General features: G+C 41.3%; 1 protein-coding gene across 1 annotated transcript in view; it reads left to right on the top strand.

The window, feature by feature from the left end:
• Nucleotides 1-23,204, top strand: part of LOC146041520 (uncharacterized) — a 197,909-nt gene that overhangs the window by 149,910 nt on the left and 24,795 nt on the right. The window contains exons 2-4 of the mRNA XM_083161483.1: nucleotides 4,539-4,584; nucleotides 5,901-5,953; nucleotides 7,019-7,153. Coding sequence (XP_083017609.1) covers nucleotides 4,539-4,584; nucleotides 5,901-5,953; nucleotides 7,019-7,153 — 234 coding nt within the window. The remainder of the gene's footprint in view (nucleotides 1-4,538; nucleotides 4,585-5,900; nucleotides 5,954-7,018; nucleotides 7,154-23,204) is intronic.

The raw sequence follows: 23,204 nt of genomic DNA, 5'->3' as shown, positions 1-23,204 counted from the left end.
CCTCTGCGAGCAAGGGGAACCAATGGAAGGGTGATGCGTGCCCTGACTCCTGGCTCCCACTGCACATCCATGTTGGAGGATATACAGACTGTAGGATAGATGTAAATTATTTTCAAACAAGAGTGTGAGCTGACCCTTCTGTAGATTAATGAGTAGCTCCATGTGTGTTGTCCTCTAGTTACCAGTCCATGTTGCTATAATGAAAGGAGCTGTTTACAGAGCAGATTTCACATAAAACCTAACATAAGTGTTATGACAGAGATTTCAGTATAATGATCTGGGCAAAAGGTAGGGGATGTCTGCCAGTTATGGGAGTACGTGAATAGCATTAGCTATTGGGCCATCAACATTTCTAGTCTAAATACTTAAACCACACCTCTGAAATTAGGGGACGATCGCTGCACTTCCCACGGGGGTGCTCATATGGAGTTTCCCAACCGCCCCCACCTCCACACTGCAGGAAACTGCAACACGCAAGTGGGATACCAAGAAAGTCCCGCCAAAATGGGACCGTCCCGCCAAAATTGGACACCGTTCCACCCCACCCGTAGGACTAAGTAAGCCAATGGAAGTTTCCAATTATCTTAATTAGTCAGTAATTGCTCCATTTCGGAGGTTTCTTCTTGTTCCTACATTGAGAGCTGAGTATTCTGCAGCAGCGGTGAGTTTGCAAGTGTGTGTGAGTATTTGCAGGTGTGTATGAGTATCTATGTGTGTATACCAGTGGCGGCTCTTTCTTCTGTGGAGGAAGGGGGCTGCCGCAATGCCAGGCCCCCTCTCTGATGCCGTCTGCTGGTCCCTGCTGCTGGTCCCGACCCCCCATCGTGATCACGGGACCGGCGCATGTTCAGTAGCTTCTTCGGTACTGCGCATGCAGCCTCTACCTGCTGTTTTGGGAGCAGTCCATAGTTATTGTACATATTCACGTTCCCGAGTCTGGCGAATGTGCAGTATCGTCCTCAGTACTGCACATGCTCAAAACCCGTTTTATGGGCTGCCGCCACTAGCAAGGAACATGGTCTCTTAACAAGGGGTAGACAGGTGTTTGCATCATCACAGGGGATGTGGCCATCACTGTCTCTCTCCTGCTATTCAATGGCAGATTATCTCTCCAGATCGCATAGTTTTCAGGACAGCTGCAGGAGGTGGGTGGCGGATGCTGGGAGAACTATATCTCCCAACATCCCTGGAGAATCTCAGCACACCACAGAATTCCCAGCAGCCCTATCCCCATTTTGAGAATGAAAGGGAGACTTCCAGGAGGCTGGAGACCTCTGGTGAGGTCAGTATCTTTTCTCTTGTTTCATGCGCTGCAGGGATTTCTGCTCTTAAAACCCGGCAACCATTTTTATAAAAAAAAAACTGGATTCCTCAAAATTGGTAGAACGGGTGTTGGCAGTAATCTAAAACTGGGCAAGTGGTAAGCAAGGTTTTACCTTGCTAAACCTCGTTCCTAAATGAATTCCCCCCCTATAAAGTGGAGAGTGATAAAGCATCAACCAATCAAATTATAACTGCCACATTACAGGCTGTGTTGGAAAAATGACAGTTGGGGGCTGGTTCTTTCTCACTCTCCATCAGTGATGGTTTTTACCTATGGGCTGCAGGACCCAGGTAAAATCTGCCACTGTGCTCAGTCCAAGTGAAGCCAGGTGCAGTCTGTGAGACTGCTCTGGCTTCACTGTGACTGGCAGTGACTTCCTATTGGAAGTCCGACCTGCCAGTCACCTAAGGCAGTCTCATTGGGAGGCATTGCCTCCCTCCAAGACTGCCTCTTTGGCTTCTATGGGCTACAGCCAAAGCAGCCCATAGAACCAGGGGCATGCAAATGCACAGTACCTAGGTTGGTACTGCGCATTCACTGGTCCCAGTGCCTGTCATCTGTATTGTATCCATGATTTCAGTCCTATGGCCTACGCCACTCTATATTATGATGGAAAATCAGATACTCATCCAATTCACATCTAGCTGTCTTATGTAAAATGCCGAGAGACATATCACTATGACGCTGATCCTCACCTTCTGTAAACAATGCAATTTTTTCCTAGCCATGAACACTAAAGCTGTAATTCTTGTTTGTTCACATTTGCTTGGCCTTCTGATATGTTCATTCAGCGAAACGTTACGCTATTTTGTAACTTTAATGAAGCCGTTATATAAAAAAAACTTGTACAGTGTGGTGGCACAGTCCAGCATTGTTAGGCAAACTTGCCTGCCCTCCTAAATCAGCCAGGGGGCTCATGAAAACTGGGAAATGCTCCCAGCCCCCCAGAAGGGTAGGTAAGTCTCCCGTTCCCACCTGCAGCTCTCCTTAAAACTTGACAGTCTTGGGAGGCCGAGGATGTGATCCACGTAACTGTAGCCCCTCCCCCTGCTTTACAATGCTGGTAATCCAGCATCGAATAGCAGGGGCGGGCCGGACCATGAGGATACAAACACACATCCACTCCCCCGCACCACCCACACTTTGTGAGGCCACCCCCCACAATGATGCAAACACGACCCCTACAAAAGGGTGTGTAGCCTATGTAAAGAGGGTGTGGCTTCAGGAAATGCATGGCTTACAAGCTAGACCTCCCATTTCTTTACTGTGGGGGCATGCCCAGCACTCTGTGAGCAGCTGGCCATGCATCCAGCCCCTCTGTTTAACATGAGACAGTGGGCTTGGGCAGAGCCGTTAGTGACAGGATGGGTGGGACTGTCCTGCGAAAATCTGGCCACTTGGGTGGCATGTTTTATGTGTTGGTTAGAATTTAGACTGCATGCTACAAAGGGGAATATGAAATACTCTTTGTAAAGGGTTACATAATCTGCTATATAAATAAAAGATAATATTACAGTTGGGAACTTCACTGAGCGTAACTTCCCTGTTAAAAAAAAAATAATTCTATAGCTTCTGTTTTCTTCAGCAAATCAGTTCTTTGAAATAGGAAAATGTTAAGCAGACTTCCCAGCTAAAGTGCAGATACTGATCTCATAACTACAGTATGTCTTACTTAAGTATAGTTGTGCCCAGGCAACCGTGTTTTCTGTTGTCATGTTTGTAAGCTCAAGAGTACACACTAGCAATATATTGGATGATTTGGTGGTTTGGGCTGAATTGACTAGTGTGTATGTACTATTGCGTGCTCCAATGCACTGCCTATTTCATCTTCTCATCTGACTGCGCACAATATACTGATTAGTGTTTATGGCCGACCAACACGTCATCCCATTGGTCGTGACGTCTTCCATGATCCAGGATTGCCTAGGGGACAGGCTCTCAAACTCGTTCCTCAGGACCCCACACAGAGCATGTGAAATAATTAGCTCCATCTGTGGATCTTTTAAAATGTGGCAGTTAGTAATGAGTGCACCTGTCAGATGACCTGGAAAACATGAACTGTGTGGGGTCCTGGGGACCAAGTTGAGAACCACTGGTCTAGGGTGTACCCAGCATTAAAAAGATTTTGAGTAATCACTGCAAAAGCAAACAAACAAAAGAAAAGCACATGTAATGTGTGAACTCAAATAACAGCCTGCAACATTCATTTTAGATTGCCCTGTGGTTAATTCCACCCCAGTGCACCCAGACAAATTTTGGGCCCTTTCCTATTGATACATACCACCAAGCATTCTTAATAATTAAAACGGGACTACTGCATGTGGCTTTGCAAGGCACACTCAAAATTGTGCTGTTGTTTCATCAAAAGGGGGTGTGGCTTTGTGGGAACACCACCCCTTTCATCACTGTGGAGGCATACCCAGCTTGGTATGAGCTGCTAGCATGCCCCCAGCCCCTCTGTCTCCCAACTGCTCCCCCACCAACCCCTGCGGAACATTGCTGCACGCTTGTAGGACATAGGGACCATCTCAAAAAATGGGAAAACAGGAAATTGGGACAGTTGGGAGGTATGTTGATAAGTAGTCCCATATAGTGTAAATAGTCCTGAGAATTTCGAGATACACATGATTCCTTTACCCAATCATAGGGCCAGTGGCATAATAACTAGATATATGTAGGCCCCATAGCAAAGTTTGTAGGGGCTTTATGTACCACCCAATGAAAATCATCCCCCAAAACAGCTGCAATCCCTGCTCCTATTGCAGTAACGCCTTTGCATTGGGTCCATTATGATATTCCTTTAACAATCATCTAACAAGCAATAAAAGTTTGAGAGCCAGTTCAAAGATCCCAATGTGGACTGTACATATTAATGTTAATATCAGGGCACTTATAAATCTTTAGGACTATCACATGAAGAGGCTGACTGATTGGCTTTAAGGCCGGATGAATCAAGCTTCAAAAGGTGATACAGTGCAGTGCAGTGCAGTGATAAACAACAAACCAATCAGCTCCTACCAGTTCGGAGCTGATTGGCTGGCTGCTTCACCACTCTACATCTTATCACTTTTTGAAGATTGATACATCTGGCCCTTAGTGGGTACAGAAAAGTGTGTTCACTGGAAAACTTTGCTGGGCGGAAATTGTTTATGAGTTTTATATTTATTTTTACACTGAACTGATAGAAATAATGTTTTTTTCTTTTTTGCAACAGCAAAATGTAAAGATGGAGACACAGTCATTGACGGATGCAATATCTGGTAAGTAGCCTGTTCTGAAAACTGCAGAAAAAGACTTTTTTTAAATATTTACGTAAGCTTCTAGAATATAAAGGGATATGTGGAGTTTATGGGGTATATGTACCTTGGGGTATATGTCTCCTTGGAGGGGAGATAAAGTGGATGGAAATGGGGGTAATTCACATATGATCACACAGCCATGAATGTGTGGCAGCCAGCGATAAGTTAGATGCTGCCCCAGCAGTGATATCCCTTAAACGGGTGTATACGGCTAGCAAATTCTTCCCCTTTATCTCATAGTTGCCTCCCCTCCTGCATTCTGTGGGAGAATCCCTGAAATAGCAGCAATCTCCTCGTCTCCCTAAAGAGTCTAGAAATCTCCCGTATTTCACCTAACCCACATTACTGTGGTTGTTACATTTTTTTGGGGGGAAAATGAAATCAGAGATACATACATTGAAATGGAATCATCAGCGCCCTTTCCCTACATTGGTTATTGAGCACAATGGTTCCCATGGCTACATGCATTTTAAATAACATTTCTTGTGGCCACTCATATGGAACCACGTGTAACACACAATACACGGACAAGCCCTGACTCGTATCAGTGTCTTTTCTTCAACAAGTACATTAGATCTTACTGACTGCTTTGAAGCTCATCAACATTTAGCTTTAAGTCATTGTATGACATAGTCTCTCAGATGTAGCAGTACAGGTCCTCACCTCTAGGTGGAACCATCACAATCTCTCCAAAAGTAGGCAAGTATGATTTCTGTCTCTCCAGCAGAGCAATACTGTCAACAGCTCACACTGATAACGTTATAGCACACCTGTGAGCTATGTAATTATCAAGTTGTTTCTTTGTTCTCTCATTTGTCCTTGAGAGGGGAAGTTACCATTACCATGAGAATTACACTGCTATTTGATGTTTCACAGTTCTCCTGGAAAGTGGGCAGGTATCCTTCTTACCAGCCAGCCCCCCTAAACCCCCCCGTGACCCACCCACTCCCACCCATTACAGAATAAAAGTGGATGGTCTGAGGTGGGTGAGGGGGTGGGGCTGATGATGTGATTCGTGCTAACTTGCATCATTGTAGTCCTGCTCCCCCCCTCCCCCCACTGTACAGGTTTTTGCCACTGTATCGTAGGAGGTGGGTCCACAATGATGCGATTATGAAGTCACCTCCAATAGGCAGCCCATCTTACCACCCAGCCACCCCCCACCCATTCTGCCCATCATGCTGCAGTCAACTAAATATGAGGCATACTAACACTAAAACAAATGTGTTATGTCAATATTGTCAATGTAAAATGCTATATTTATTTCCCACTTACAGCGAATGCGTGAATGGAGAGCTGGTTGATTGTTCCCCCAAGGCCAACTGCACGGGTAAGATTATATCCTGATTTTATTATATTACTAGGACAGGGGGAGAAGTTGCCCCTAGAAACCAATCAGATGCTAGCTAAAATTGTATAAAATGTGTCTGGTACCTAATTGCTGCTGTATAAGTTGCCACCGCAGCCCCTACACTTGCCCTCTGTAAACTATAGAGTCAGTTAAATAGGAGGTTACATCTGTGCACGTGGCAGGGAATTACAGAAGCGGAACTTTGACCATTTTTGCTTGCAACTCTGTGGGTTATGGGCAAGAATAAGTGGGGTTTCATACCTGTATAAGCTGCAGTACGGTGCCAATCAGCTGAGCACTTCCCCTATGTGTCCTAGACCCGGGGCTCTGCTCAGCAGGCAGCTGGGAAACACAATGCAGCGCAGAGGGGAGATACTGTACTGTACTGTCATTGGCTCTAGCACTGTCAGGACTGGAGGGTGTGTGCGATGTATGCGCTGTGGGCAAGTCCTCTCTGTCACACATCTAGCTATGGACCTGACTCGGGAAACGATGGTGGTCACATCGCTGTAGTTCCAGCTCTTCTTGTCCATTAAGGAAGACAGTAGTTGAATAATTTACAGCAGGCGAGAGTACCTATACCTCCCAACTTTAAGGAGGAACAGTTGCGCACGCCGAAGGTGCACTCAAAATTTTGGGGGTGTGGCCTAGTAGGAAGTGGGCATGGCCTACATTTGCACCACTCACGCGAGGCCACGCCCTATGGCACCGTGATGACATGAATAGAAGCTGTGCGCATGCGCACAACATCTATTCAAGGTGACAGCGGGGACTCCCAACTGCCCCCCCCCACCCGCTGCGGGACACTGCTGGCCACGTCCCCAAAAATGGACATTCCCGCAGAAAGCGGGACAGTTGGGAGGTATGATGTACCTGCTGAAGACTTGGGGTATATTATTCATACTATCCCTATGTTTTTAAATGTAGTACAACTCCTGTAGTCCATGTACATTGTTACTTTGTTAACTAAATGTCATTATTCTAACTATATACACTTGGTAAGTCACATATAAAATGATCTGCATTGTTCTCATTATAAAACAGACCGCAAGTTGGATTCTCCGCTAGATCATACAGATATTGTATATGAAAATGAACCAAATGTTATTGGAAGCAGCAATGGTGGCATTGTAAAGCGTTCCCTAAACATGCAGGCCGGAGGAAAAATGAAGAGTCAAAGTACGTTTCAAATCAATCCTTCTCCTACTTACTATCATCTACTCCATACTGTCCACAACAGCGCTAACCTCTGGCTTCTGCCAGCCTGCTACTTGTTTGAGTGTTATGATTACTGATGCTATCTATAATATACATAATAAAATAAAATCAGCAGTTGTGCCAAGGGGGAGGGGGGGGGCAGTGTAGAGTGCAGGAAGTACTAACCATACTCCCAAAAGATCACGCCCTGGAATTCCCATGTCTAACCATGCCCTATCCAGTTCTGGGACCTGGCTGAAATCTTGATGCCAATTGATGCATACCTCCCAACTGTCCTTATTTTCGCAGAACAGGACTGTTTTTTTGGGGGGATAGTGCTGCATTCGACCCAAGGCTGGCAGTATCCAGCGGTGGAGGGGTGGGGCTATTGGGTCCACCCCCTGCAATCAACAGACACAGCATGGGGAATAGACACAGCATCTATTCACTGAGATAGGGGGGCTGGGCATAAACAGGGGCATGGCCTTGTTGGAGTCCATCATGCAGAGGATACGCCCCATGACCACAAGGCCACGCTCCCTATTTTTGGGCACGCCCCAAATATCCCTATGTATATTTTCCTGGGTGCACGTTCGTAACTTTGCATATTTTAAATAAAGCTTTTTTAATGTATAAAAACAGCATAGCCATTGTCATCCTTAGAGTGCGTAATGACAAATAACTTGATTGGTATTAGTGATGTCACAGGTTTCTACTGAGTGCATACTGTAGGTTTCAATTCCAGCGTTATTAATGGTTCCTAGTCAGTAGAAAAGTTGCAATGTAAGTGATTTCATTTGTTCCTAGCGAATGCTTAGGCTACTTTAACAGTCATTTGATTGGTTATTAGTGATTGGGAAGATGGCTGTAATATCAATTAAGTCACTGGTTCCTAATGAGTGGATAGGCTGCACTCAATGGTGTGACAGGGTTCAAGTGAATGGTTAGGCCGAACATAATGGGCAAACAGCACAACTCACTGGACAAAAAGTATTACTGAATTAGTTTATTTGCAGTCATTGGAATTTGCACAGATTTATACCAAGCAATTCATTGGTAGAGCATGTGTCTGGTATACTGTAATCAAAGGAGAAGTGTCGGTGGCAGGCTGGCTGGCTCCCCAGGTAAAATCCACCAGCCAGATGCAGTCCGTGAGACTGCATTGGCTTCACTGTGACTGGCAGTGATTTCCTATAGGAAGTCAGACATGCCAGTCACCTAAGGCAGTCCCATTAGGATAGCAGCCTATAGTACCAGGGCATACGCATGCACAGTACCTATCCTGGGGCATGCGCCGGTCATCTGTAGTGTACAGGTGCCAGGACTGTGATCTATGGGCTGCTGCTGAAGCTGGGGGATTGCGCATGTGAAGAACCGAGGTCGGTCCCATTGTACAGACCCCAGGACTGCAGCGGCAGTGGAGAATGACCAGAGGAGCCATCACTGACCAGTGTGTAGAATAACATCAAGAAGACTGAAAATGCTGTGATTTATGTATTGTTTGATTTGCAAAATAACTCATAGAAATCGAATAGACTCAGTATATTTTCTGGGCATTCTATAAACAAATATAAATTTGAATATAGTTTCCAACTTTTATGGAAGTTAGTGACACTGTAACCCTTCCATCCTTATAACAGACCAGGTTGATGTGAACGGTGGTGCGCATTTGGGCAATGCCAACATAAAAGTGGTTGGTGCGCTGGGACAACAAAGTGGGCAGACAGTGCACATCTCTGGGCAACAAAATATTCAGGATGAACTTAAAAGTAAGTTATAGTTATTGTTAAATTAGTATATTTACAGCATTCAGCAATTGCATTAGCAGTTTATAAAAAGGAGTACAAGTATAGTGGATGTGTCTGGTTATAAGACTGATGTGTAGAAAACACTGCATAGCTGGGAATCATGTATTGTCGGATGGTAAAACAAGCAATTAAAGTAAATTAGATTGCATAGTATGAATGTAATGTACATTCTGTTGTCCAGTCCATAGCCAGTACTGATTAATATAAGTGGTGGATTATACTTTGGCCATGCCATGGTGCAGCTGGGGGGAGTGCATTGGAGTGGGCGGGTGTGCGTCGGGATTGACTGGACAAGGAACTGGAAAAATGTTATTAAGGGCATTTAGAGAACTGATGTGTAGAGGATCTTGTTATGTATTTTTTAATTGTAAAACGTCTTTAAAGTAAATACATCGTGGGGCTCGCTGCGCTCGCCACGCTTCAGGCTCGGTGGCTCGCTGCGCTCGCCACACTATTCTATTCTCAACTCCATGCCGACGTGGATAGTGGGGGTATGAAAAGGTCGTAGGACGCGTACCGCCGCCGCTCGCCACGCTTCGGGTTGACGTTGATCGTGGGGTGGCGTTAACAATTGTGGGGGCCATTTCACACTTCAGGGTGGCTATTTGGCCTCTGTGGGCCATTTAACATTGTTTCCTATGGAAAAATCGGGTCCATTGAGGCATTGAACAGTAAAATCGGGTCAATTGAGAAATTTAACATTGATCCCTATGGGAAATCGCGGGCATCGTGTCGGTCGCGTCGCACCCGATTTTTAGTGCATTCAATGGCCGGGATGCCCGCGATTTTTTTACCTGCGATGCCCACGATCAAAATCGTGGGCGCCGTGCTAGGTAAAGAGTACCGAATATAGTTTAAAATTAACTGGCATTAAAGGTAGTGATAACCCTTCCTTCTTTGTAACAGACCTGGTTGATGTGAATGGTGGTGCACAGCTGGGCAAGGCCAACATAACAGTGGGGGGTGCGCTGGGACAACAAAGTGGGCGGACAATGCATATCTCGGGGGAACAAGATATTCAGGGTGAACTTAAAAGTAAGTTATAGATATTAATTTGATATATTTATAGCCAACAGTATTTGCTGAACCAATTTACAAATAAAAATACAATGGTAGCGAATAAGTCTAATGTACTGTAGTTGGATGCAATTAGTGACTTTGAGCTACTGTGTTGAACAACAACCATTACCCATTTGTTAGTCTTTCTTAGACTTACTAAAGTTGGTTACTGTGTTCTGTGCAAATTGAAAACTCTATTCATTGGCATTCTATTTATAATAAACATTTGAATATAGTTTACAATTAACCCTTATTGAAGGTACTGATAATCCATCCTTCTCTGTAATAGACCTGGTTGATGTAAATGGTGGTGCACATCTAGGCAATGCCAACATTCAAGTAGGGGGTGAGCTGGTACAAGAAAGTGGAAGGACAGTGCAAATCTCCGGGCAACAAGATATTAAAGGGGGATTTAAAAGTAAGTTATATTTATGTAGGTGTTTTTGCTGATGTCCTTTCCATAGCCAGTACAGATTTATGGTGGAATACACTTTGGAGATTCCCTCAGGCTGATGATCATTTTATAGCCCTGGCCACTGAAATACATGTACATTTATTAACAATTTCTTATACAGGGTAGTGAATTCCATTGTATCTGTACGATGGTGGTGGTTTGAGGTGTGATCTAATCTAGGAGTATCATCACAATATCAGCTACAGTATGTCACATAGAGGTTGTTATAGGTATAAACACTTCACAGTTTTATATGGTTTGCAATGAGCTGTTATTAAGGGTAGTGATATCCCTTCCTTCCCTGTAACAGACCAGGTTGATGTGAACGTTGGTGCACATATAAGCAATGCTGACATTCATGTGGGGGGTGCGTTGGGACAACAAAGTGGACGGACAGTGCAAATCTCCGGGCAACACGATATTCAGGGTGGACTTAAAAGTAAGCTATAGTTATTATTAAATTAGTATATTTACAATATTAGAAATTGCTTTACTGTGTTCTGTGTAAATTGAACACTCGGTCTAACCTATGAATATTATCACAATATCATCTATGTCACATACCGATTATTCAGGTATAAAAACTATACAGTTTTATATAGTTTACAATTAGCTGTTATTAAGGGTAGTGATATCCCGTCCTTCCCTGTAACAGACCAGGTTGATGGGAATGGTGGTGCACATCTGGGCAATGCCAACATTCAAGTGGGGGGTACGCTGGTACAACAAAGTGGAAGGACAGTGCAAATCTCCGGGCAACAAGATATTCAGGGTGGACTTAAAAGTAAGTTATAGTTATTGTTAAATTTGCATGTTTACAGAATTCAGCAATTGGTTTACTAGTTTTACAAATAGAAATACAATGTTAGAAAATATGCCCGGTATAGTTAGGTTACTGATGTGTAGAGACAAAAACACTGCATAGATGAGAAATATTTATTATCTGACTGTAAAATAAGTCATTAAACTAAATCCCTTTACAAATTATTAATGTAATGTAGGTGCTGATGTCCTCTCCATAGCTAGTACTGATTTATGTAACTGGTGGAATACACTTTGGTGATTCCCTGAGGCTGATGATCAGTTTATAGCCCTGGCTACTGAAATACATCTATATTTACTGTATGAACAATTTCTTATACAGAGCAGTTAATTCTATTGAATCTGTTAGATGGTGGTGGTGTGAGGTGCGAAAAGGAGGATAAAGCATAAGACAGAATAAATGACATTGGGCATCTGAGTGGTCCATCCACCATTATATATCATTTACACTTACAAGGCTAGCTTACTGTGTTCTGTGAAGATTGAACACTCAGTCTAATCTATGAGTACCATCACAATATCAGCTATGTCACATAGAGATTGGTCCAGGTACTGTACTAAAAGTTCACAGTTTTATATAGTTTACAATTAGCTGTTATTAAGGGTAGTGCAATCCTTTCCTTCCCTGTAACAGACCAGATTGATGTGAATGGTGGTGCACATCTGGGCAATGCTGACATTCATATGGGTGGTGCACTGGGACAACAAAGTGGACGGACAGTGCAAATCTCTGGGCAACACGATATTCAGGGTGGACTAAAAAGTAAGCTATAGCTTTTATTATATTAGTATATTTATAGCATTTAGCAATTACTTTACTGTGTTCTGTGAAAACTGAACACTCTGTCTAACCTATGAATATTATTACAAAATCTGCTATGTCACATAGGCCCTTATTCTGGTTGGTGCGGTGTTTGCCGCTTGCGGTCGTACCGCCGATGTTTTTCGTCTGCGCATGTGCAGAGGTCACTCTGCGCATGTGCAAGCGGTTTCGCCGTACGTTTTTTTAGACGCCGCACAGGGGGCGGAGAGGGGCGTGAAGGGCTACTTAGCCTCATTACCCTATGCATACGCCCCGCGTTTCATGGGCGTTCCCATGCAAACGCTGGGCGTATGCATGGTAATAAAGCCATGACGCATGTGTAGGGGGCGGGCATCTGACATCGCCGGATGTCAGCTGCCCGCCCCCATAAATGATTTCATACGGACAAGTGTCCGTGTGGTCTAGGGTGGCGGGAGCTGGTGGAGCGTGCGGCCCTGCATTCGATGGTCGGCGACCATCGAATGCAGGGGCTGCTCCCAAGATGAAGGAGGTGTATCCCCGTCCACTTTCATGCGGACCGCCACATATCCGCGTACGGACGGAGGTGGCGATCCGTATGGAAGGCGGGGATTCGCCTGCACGGTCCTGGCCGCATATTCTGATCTGGCCGCACAGATCAGAATAAGGGCCATAGAGATTGCTGTCTAATGTACTGTAGTTGGATGCAATTAGTGACTTTGAGCTACTGTGTTGAACAACAACCATTACACATTTGTTAGTCTTTATTAGACTTACTGAAGTTGGTTACTGTGTTCTGTGCAAATTGAAAACTCTATTCATTGGCATTCTATTTATAATAAACATTTCAAAATAGTTTACAATGAACCCTTATTGAAGGTATTGATAATCCATCCTTCTCTGTAATAGACCTGGTTGATGTAAATGGTGGTGCACATCTAGGCAATGCCAACATTCAAGTAGGGGGTGAGCTTGTACAAGAAAGTGGAAGGACAGTGCAAATCTCCGGGCAACAAGATATTAAAGGGGGACTTAAAAGTAAGTTATATTTATGTAGGTGTTTTTGCTGATGTCCTTTCCATAGCCAGTACAGATTTATGGTGGAATACACTTTGGAGATTCCCTCAGGCTGATGATCATTTTATAGCCCTGGCCACTGAAATACATGTACATTTATTAACAATTTCTTATACAGGGCAGTAAATTCCATTGTATCTGTATGATGGTGGTGGTGTAAGATGTGAGAAAAAGGATAAAGTATAAGACAGAATAAATGACATTGGGCATCTGAATGGTCCAACCACGATTATATATCCTTCACACTAACAAGGCTAGCTTACTGTGTTCTGTGCAGATTGAACACAGTCTAATCTAGGAGTATCATCACAATATCAGCTACAGTATGTCACATAGAGGTTGTTATAGGTATAAACACTTCACAGTTTTATATGGTTTACAATGAGCTGTTATTAAGGGTAGTGATATCCCTTCCTTCCTTGTAACAGACCAGGTTGATGTGAACGTTGGTGCACATATAAGTAATGCTGACATTCATGTTGGGGGTGCGTTAGGACAACAAAGTGGACGGACAGTGCAAATCTCCGGGCAACACGATATTCAGGGTGGACTTAAAAGTAAGCTATAGTTATTATTAAATTAGTATATTTACAGAGTTACAAATTGGTTTACTGTGTTCTGTGTAAATTGAACACTCGGTCTAACCTATGAATATTATCACAATTTCATTATGTCACATACCGATTATTCAGGTATAAAAACTATACAGTTTTATATAGTTTACAATTAGCTGTTATTAAGGGTAGTGATATCCCGTCCTTCCCTGTAACAGACCAGGTTGATGGGAATGGTGGTGCACATCTGGGCAATGCCAACATTCAAGTGGGGGGTGCACTGGTACAACAAAGTGGAAGGACAGTGCAAATCTCCGGGCAACAAGATATTCAGGGTGGACTTAAAAGTAAGTTATAGTTATTGTTAAATTTGCATGTTTACAGCATTCAGCAATTGGTTTACTAGTTTTACAAATAGAAATACAATGTTAGAAAATATGCCCGGTATAGTTAGATTACTGATGTGTAGAGACAAAAACACTGCATAGATGAGAAATATGTATTATCTGACTGTAAAATAAGTCATTAAAATAAATCCATTTACAAATTATTAATGTAATGTAGGTGCTGATGTCCTCTCCATAGCTAGTACTGATTTATGTAACTGGTGGAATACACTTTGGTGATTCCCTGAGGCTGATGATCAGTTTATAGCCCTGGCTACTGAAATACATCTATATTTATGAACAATTTCTTATACAGAGCAGTTAATTCTATTGAATCTGTATGATGGTGGTGGAGTGGGGTATGAGAAGGAGGATAAAGCATAAGACAGAATAAATGACATTGGGCATCTAAGTGGTCCATCCACCATTATATATAATTTACACTTACAAGGCTAGCTTACTGTGTTCTGTGAAGATTGAACACTCAGTGTAATCTATGAGTATCATCAAAATATCAGCTATGTCACATAGAGATTGGTCCAGGTACTGTACTAACACTTCACAGTTTTATATAGTTTACAATTAGCTGTTATTAAGGGTAGTGCAATCCTTCCCTTCCCTGTAACAGACCAGGTTGATCTGAATGGTGGTGCACATCTGGGCAATGCTGACATTCATATGGGTGGTGCGCTGGGACAACAAAGTGGACAGACAGTGCAAATCTCTGGGCAACACGATATTCAGGGTGGACTAAAAAGTAAGCTATAGTTTTTATTATATTAGTATATTTACAGCATTTAGCAATTACTTTACTGTGTTCTGTGAAAACTGAACATTCTATCTAACCTATGAATATTATTACAAAATCAGCTATGTCACATAGAGATTGCTGTCTAATGTACTGTAGTTGGATGCAATTAGTGACTTTGAGCTACTGTGTTGAACAACCACCATTACACATTTGTTAGTCTTTATTAGACTTACTGAAGTTTTTTACTGTGTTCTGTGCAAATTGAAAACTCTATTCATTGGCATTCTATTTATAAAAAACATTTCAATATAGTTTCCAATGAACCCTTATTGAAGGTATTGATAATGCATCCTTCTCTATAATAGACCTGGATGATTTAAATGGTGGTGCACATCTAGGCAATGCCAACATTCAAGTAGGGGGTGAGCTGGTACAAGAAAGTGGAAGGACAGTGCAATTCTCCGGGCAACAAGATATTAAAGGGGGACTTAAAAGTAAGTTATATTTATGTAGGTGTTTTTGCTGATGTCCTTTCCATAGCCAGTACAGATTTATGGTGGAATACACTTTGAAGATTCCCTCAGGCTGATGATCATTTTATAGCCCTGGCCACTGAAATACATGTACATTTATTAACAATTTCTTATACAGGGCAGTAAATTCCATTGTATCTTTATGATGGTGGTGGTGTAAGATGTGAGAAAAAGGATAAAGTATAAGACAGAATAAATGACATTGGGCATCTGAGTGGTCCAACCACGATTATATATCCTTCACACCAACAAGGCTAGCTTACTGTGTTCTGTGCAGATTGAACGCAGTCTAATCTATGAGTATCATCACAATATCAGCTACAGTATGTCACAGAGAGGTTGTTATAGGTATAAACACTTCACAGTTTTATATGGTTTACAATGAGCTGTTATTAAGGGTAGTGATATCCCTTCCTTCCTTGTAACAGACCAGGTTGATGTAAACGTTGGTGCACATATAAGTAATGCTGACATTCATGTTGGGGGTGCGTTAGGACAACAAAGTGGACGGACAGTGCAAATCTCCGGGCAACACGATATTCAGGGTGGACTTAAAAGTAAGCTATAGTTATTATTAAATTAGTATATTTACAGAGTTACAAATTGGTTTACTGTGTTCTGTGTAAATTGAACACTCGGTCTAACCTATGAATATTATCACAATTTCATTATGTCACATACTGATTATTCAGGTATAAAAACTATACAGTTTTATATAGTTTACAATTAGCTGTTATTAAGGGTAGTGATATCCCGTCCTTTCCTGTAACAGACCAGGTTGATGGGAATGGTGGTGCACATCTGGGCAATGCCAACATTCAAGTGGGGGGTGCGCTGGTACAACAAAGTGGAAGGACAGTGCAAATCTCCGGGCAACAAGATATTCAGGGTGGACTTAAAAGTAAGTTATAGTTATTGTTAAATTTGCATGTTTACAGCATTCAGCAATTGGTTTACTAGTTTTACAAATAGAAATACAATGTTAGAAAATATGCCCGTATAGTTAGATTACTGATGTGTAGAGACAAAAACACTGCATAGATGAGAAATATGTATTATCTGACTGTAAAATAAGTCATTAAAATAAATCCATTTACAAATTATTAATGTAATGTAGGTGCTGATGTCCTCTCCATAGCTAGTACTGATTTATGTAACTGGTGGAATACACTTTGGTGATTCCCTGAGGCTGATGATCAGTTTATAGCCCTGGCTACTGAAATACATCTATATTTATGAACAATTTCTTATACAGAGCAGTTAATTCTATTGCATCTGTATGATGGTGGTGGAGTGGGGTATGAGAAGGAGGATAAAGCATAAGACAGAATAAATGACATTGGGCATCTAAGTGGTCCATCCACCATTATATATAATTTACACTTACAAGGCTAGCTCACTGTGTTCTGTGCAGATTGAACACTCAGTGTAATCTATGAGTATCATCAAAATATCAGCTATGTCACATAGAGATTGGTCCAGGTACTGTACTAACACTTCACAATTTTATATAGTTTACAATTAGCTGTTATTAAGGGTAGTGCAATCCTTCCCTTCCCTGTAACAGACCAGGTTGATCTGAATGGTGGTGCACATCTGGGCAATGCTGACATTCATATGGGTGGTGCGCTGGGACAACAAAGTGGACGGACAGTGCAGAACTCTGGGCAACATGATATTCAGGGTGGACTAAAAAGTAAGCTATAGTTTTTATTATATTAGTATATTTACAGCATTTAGCAATTACTTTACTGTGTTCTGTGAAAACTGAACATTCTATCAAACCTATGAATATTATTACAAAATCAGCTATGTCACATAGAGATTGCTGTCTAATGTACTGTAGTTGGATGCAATTAGTGACTTTGAGCTACTGTGTTGAACAACCACCATTAAACATTTGTTAGTCTTTATTAGACTTACTGAAGTTGGTTACTGTGTTCTGTGCAAATTGAAAACTCTATTCATTGGCATTCTATTTATAAAAAACATTTCAATATAGTTTACAATGAACCCTTATTGAAGGTATTGATAATGCATCCTTCTCTGTAATAGACCTGGTTGATTTAAATGGTGGTGCACATCTAGGCAATGCCAACATTCAAGTAGGGGGTGAGCTGGTACAAGAAAGAGGAAGGACAGTGCAAATCTCCGGGCAACAAGATATTAAAGGGGGACTTAAAAGTAAGTTATATTTATGTAGGTGTTTTTGCTGATGTCCTTTCCATAGCCAGTACAGATTTATGGTGGAATACACTTTGGAGATTCCCTCAGGCTGATGATCATTTTATAGCCCTGGCCACTGAAATACATGTACATTTATTAACAATTTCTTATACAGGGTAGTGAATTCCATTGTATCTGTACGATGGTGGTGGTGTAAGATGTGAGAAGGAGGATAACGTATGACAGAATGAATGACATCGGTCATCTGAGTGGTCTATCCACCATTATATATCATTTACACTTACAGGGCTAGCTTACTGTGTTCTTTGCAGATTGAACACTCAGTCTAACCTATGAGTATCATCACAATATCAGCAATGTAAACATGCTTGGGATAGGCATATGAATATCCTTACAAAGAAATAAGGATTAAAATGGGTCGAGATTACCTGAAGGGTAAAAAAAGGGGCAGACTAGATGGGCCAAATGGTTCTTATCTGCCATCTATTTCTATGTTTCTATGTAATGTTACATAGAGGTTGTTATAGGTATAAACACTTCACAGTTTTATATGGTTTACAATAAGCTGTTATTAAGGGTAGTGATATATCTTCCTTCCCTGTAACAGACCAGGTTGATGTGAACGTTGGTGCACGTATAAGCAATGCTGACATTCATGTGGGGGGTGCGTTGGGACAACAAAGTGGACGGACAGTGCAAATCTCCGGGCAACACGATATTCAGGGTGAACTTAAAAGTAAGCTATAGTTATTATTAAATTAGTATATTTATAGTGTTACAAATTGCTTTACTGTGTTCTGTGTAAATTGAACACTCGGTCTAACCTATGAATATTATCACAATATCATCTATGTCACATACCGATTATTCAGGTATAAAAACTATACAGTTTTATATAGTTTACAATTAGCTGTTATTAAGGGTAGTGATATCCCGTCCTTCCCTGTAACAGACCAGGTTGATGGGAATGGTGTTGCACATCTGGGCAATGCCAACATTCAAGTGGGGGGTGCACTGGTACAACAAAGTGGAAGGACAGTGCAAATCTCCGGGCAACAAGATATTCAGGGTGTACTTAAAAGTAAGTTATAGTTATTGATAAATTTGCATGTGTACAGCATTCAGCAATTGGTTTACTAGTCTTACAAATAGAAATACAATGGCATATATTCAATGCCGTGGGCGAGCGGTGACTGCGAGCAGGACTTTTTGCTCACAGTAACCGCTCACCCTGTCAGTATTCAACTGACCCCCCTCATACGCAAATTCCCCCTCGCTCCGTTTTTTGAGCGAGGGAGAATTGGCGTATGTGCCTCCAAAAGCTGCGAGAATCGAGGCTAATTACAGCAAGTTTGCTGCAATAGCCTCGGCTCTCGCAGTTTAGGGGAATCCTCGCAGTTCTGTGACTGCGAGGATTCCCCCGGTAAGTTGCATAGTGCGAGCGGCCGGCGCGGGGGTTAAACTGCGAGGATCACTGGTTTTCTGCGATCCTCGCAGTTTAACCCCCTCGCCGGCCGCTCGCACCGGCATTGAATACATGCCATTGTTAGAAAATATGCCCGGTATAGTTAGATTACTGATTTACAAATTATTAATGTAATGTAGGTGCTGATGTCCTCTCTATAGATAGTACTGATTTATGTAACTGGTGGAATACAGTTTAGTGATTCCCTGACTCTGATGATCAGTTTATAGCCCTGGCTACTGAAATACATCTATATTTATGAACAATTTCTTATACAGAGCAGTTAATTCTATTGAATCTGTATGATGGTGGTGGAGTGGGGTATGAGAAGGAGGATAAAGCATAAGACAGAATAAATGACATTGGGCATCTAAGTGGTCCATCCACCATTATATATAATTTACACTTACAAGCCTAGCTCACTGTGTTCTGTGCAGATTGAACACTCAGTGTAATCTATGAGTATCATCAAAATATCAGCTATGTCACATAGAAATTGGTCCAGGTACTGTACTAACACTTCACAGTTTTATATAGTTTACAATTAGCTGTTATTAAGGGTAGTGCAATCCTTCCCTTCCCTGTAACAGACCAGGTTGATCTGAATGGTGGTGCACATCTGGGCAATGCTGAAATTCATATGGGTGGTGCGCTGGGACAACAAAGTGGACGGACAGTGCAAATCTCTGGGCAACACGATATTCAGGGTGGACTAAAAAGTAAGCTATAGTTTTTATTATATTAGTATATTTACAGCATTTAGCAATTACTTTACTGTGTTCTGTGAAAACTGAACATTCTATCTAACCTATGAATATTATTACAAAATCAGCTATGTCACATAGAGATTGCTGTCTAATGTACTGTAGTTGGATGCAATTAGTGACTTTGAGCTACTGTGTTGAACAACCACTATTACACATTTGTTAGTCTTTATTAGACTTACTGAAGTTGGTTACTGTGTTCTGTGCAAATTGAAAACTCTATTCATTGGCATTCTATTTATAAAAAACATTTCAATATAGTTTACAATGAACCCTTATTGAAGGTATTGATAATGCATCCTTCTCTGTAATAGACCTGGTTGATTTAAATGGTGGTGCACATCTAGGCAATGCCAACATTCAAGTAGGGGGTGAGCTGGTACAAGAAAGTGGAAGGACAGTGCAAATCTCCGGGCAACAAGATATTAAAGGGGGACTTAAAAGTAAGTTATATTTATGTAGGTGTTTTTGCTGATGTCCTTTCCATAGCCAGTACAGATTTATGGTGGAATACACTTTGGAGATTCTCTCAGGCTGATGATCAATTTATAGCCCTGGCCACTGAAATACATGTACATTTATTAACAATTTCTTATACAGGGCAGTAAATTCCATTGTATCTTTATGATGGTGGTGGTGTAAGATGTGAGAAAAAGGATAAAGTATAAGACAGAATAAATGACATTGGGCATCTGAGTGGTCCAACCACGATTATATATCCTTCACACCAACAAGGCTAGCTTACTGTGTTCTGTGCAGATTGAACGCAGTCTAATCTATGAGTATCATCACAATATCAGCTACAGTATGTCACAGAGAGGTTGTTATAGGTATAAACACTTCACAGTTTTATATGGTTTACAATGAGCTGTTATTAAGGGTAGTGATATCCCTTCCTTCCTTGTAACAGACCAGGTTGATGTAAACGTTGGTGCACATATAAGTAATGCTGACATTCATGTTGGGGGTGCGTTAGGACAACAAAGTGGACGGACAGTGCAAATCTCCGGGCAACACGATATTCAGGGTGGACTTAAAAGTAAGCTATAGTTATTATTAAATTAGTATATTTACAGAGTTACAAATTGGTTTACTGTGTTCTGTGTAAATTGAACACTCGGTCTAACCTATGAATATTATCACAATTTCATTATGTCACATACTGATTATTCAGGTATAAAAACTATACAGTTTTATATAGTTTACAATTAGCTGTTATTAAGGGTAGTGATATCCCGTCCTTCCCTGTAACAGACCAGGTTGATGGGAATGGTGGTGCACATCTGGGCAATGCCAACATTCAAGTGGGGGGTGCGCTGGTACAACAAAGTGGAAGGACAGTGCAAATCTCCGGGCAACAAGATATTCAGGGTGGACTTAAAAGTAAGTTATAGTTATTGTTAAATTTGCATGTTTACAGCATTCAGCAATTGGTTTACTAGTTTTACAAATAGAAATACAATGTTAGAAAATATGCCCGGTATAGTTAGATTACTGATGTGTAGAGACAAAAACACTGCATAGATGAGAAATATGTATTATCTGACTGTAAAATAAGTCATTAAAATAAATCCATTTACAAATTATTTATGTAATGTAGGTGCTGATGTCCTCTCCATAGCTAGTACTGATTTATGAAACTGGTGGAATACACTTTGGTGATTCCCTGAGGCTGATGATCAGTTTATAGCCCTGGCTACTGAAATACATCTATATTTATGAACAATTTCTTATACAGAGCAGTTAATTCTATTGCATCTGTAGATGGTGGTGGTGTGAGGTGTGAAAAGGAGGATAAAGCATAAGACAGAATAAATGACATTGGGCATCTGAGTGGTCCATCCACCATTATATATCCTTTACACTTACAAGGCTAGCTTACTGTGTTCTGTGAAGATTGAACACTCAGTCTAATCTATGAGTACCATCACAATATCAGCTATGTCACATAGAGATTGGTCCAGGTACTGTACTAACACTTCACAGTTTTATATAGTTTACAATTAGCTGTTATTAAGGGTAGTGCAATCCTTCCCTTCCCTGTAACAGACCAGGTTGATCTGAATGGTGGTGCACATCTGGGCAATGCTGACATTCATATGGGTGGTGCGCTGGGACAACAAAGTGGACGGACAGTACAAATCTCTGGGCAACACAATATTCAGGGTGGACTAAAAAGTAAGCTATAGTTTTTATTATATTAGTATATTTACAGCATTTAGCAATTACTTTACTGTGTTCTGTGAAAACTGAACACTCTGTCTAACCTATGAATATTATTACAAAATCCGCTATGTCACATAGAGATTGCTGTCTAATGTACTGTAGTTGGATGCAATTAGTGACTTTGAGCTACTGTGTTGAACAACCACCATTACACATTTGTTAGTCTTTCTTAGACTTACTGAAGTTTGTTACTGTGTTCTGTGCAAATTGAAAACTCTATTCATTGGCATTCTATTTATAATAAACAATTCAATATAGTTTACAATGAACCCTTATTGAAGGTATTGATAATCCATCCTTCTCTGTAATAGACCTGGTTGATTTAAATGGTGGTGCACATCTAGGCAATGCCAACATTCAAGTAGGGGGTGAGCTGGTACAAGAAAGTGGAAGGACAGTGCAAATCTCCGGGCAACAAGATATTAAAGGGGGACATAAAAGTAAGTTATATTTATGTAGGTGTTTTTGCTGATGTCCTTTCCATAGCCAGTACAGATTTATGGTGGAATACACTTTGGAGATTCCCTCAGGCTGATGATCAATTTATAGCCCTGGCCACTGAAATACATGTACATTTATTAACAATTTCTTATACAGGGCAGTAAATTCCATTGTATCTGTATGATGGTGGTGGTATAAGATGTGAGAAAAAGGATAAAGTATAAGACAGAATAAATGACATTGGGCATCTGAGTGGTCCAACCACGATTATATATCCTTCACACTAACAAGGCTAGCTTACTGTGTTCTGTGCAGATTGAACACAGTCTAATCTATGAGTATCATCACAATATCAGCTACAGTATGTCACATAGAGGTTGTTATAGGTATAAACACTTCACAATTTTATATGGTTTACAATGAGCTGTTATTAAGGGTAGTGATATCCCTTCCTTCCCTGTAACAGACCAGGTTGATGTAAACGTTGGTGCACATATAAGCAATGCTGACATTCATGTTGGGGGTGCGTTAGGACAACAAAGTGGACGGACAGTGCAAATCTCCGGGCAACACGATATTCAGGGTGGACTTAAAAGTAAGCTATAGTTATTATTAAATTAGTATATTTACAGAGTTACAAATTGGTTTACTGTGTTCTGTGTAAATTGAACACTCGGTCTAACCTATAAATATTAACACAATTTCATTATGTCACATACCGATTA

This window comes from Crinia signifera, chromosome 19 (genome assembly GCF_055691185.1).
Source record: "Crinia signifera chromosome 19, ASM5569118v1, whole genome shotgun sequence".
In the NCBI taxonomy this organism is placed as follows: Eukaryota; Metazoa; Chordata; class Amphibia; order Anura; family Myobatrachidae; genus Crinia; species Crinia signifera.
This window is presented reverse-complemented; position numbering and strand designations above follow the sequence as displayed.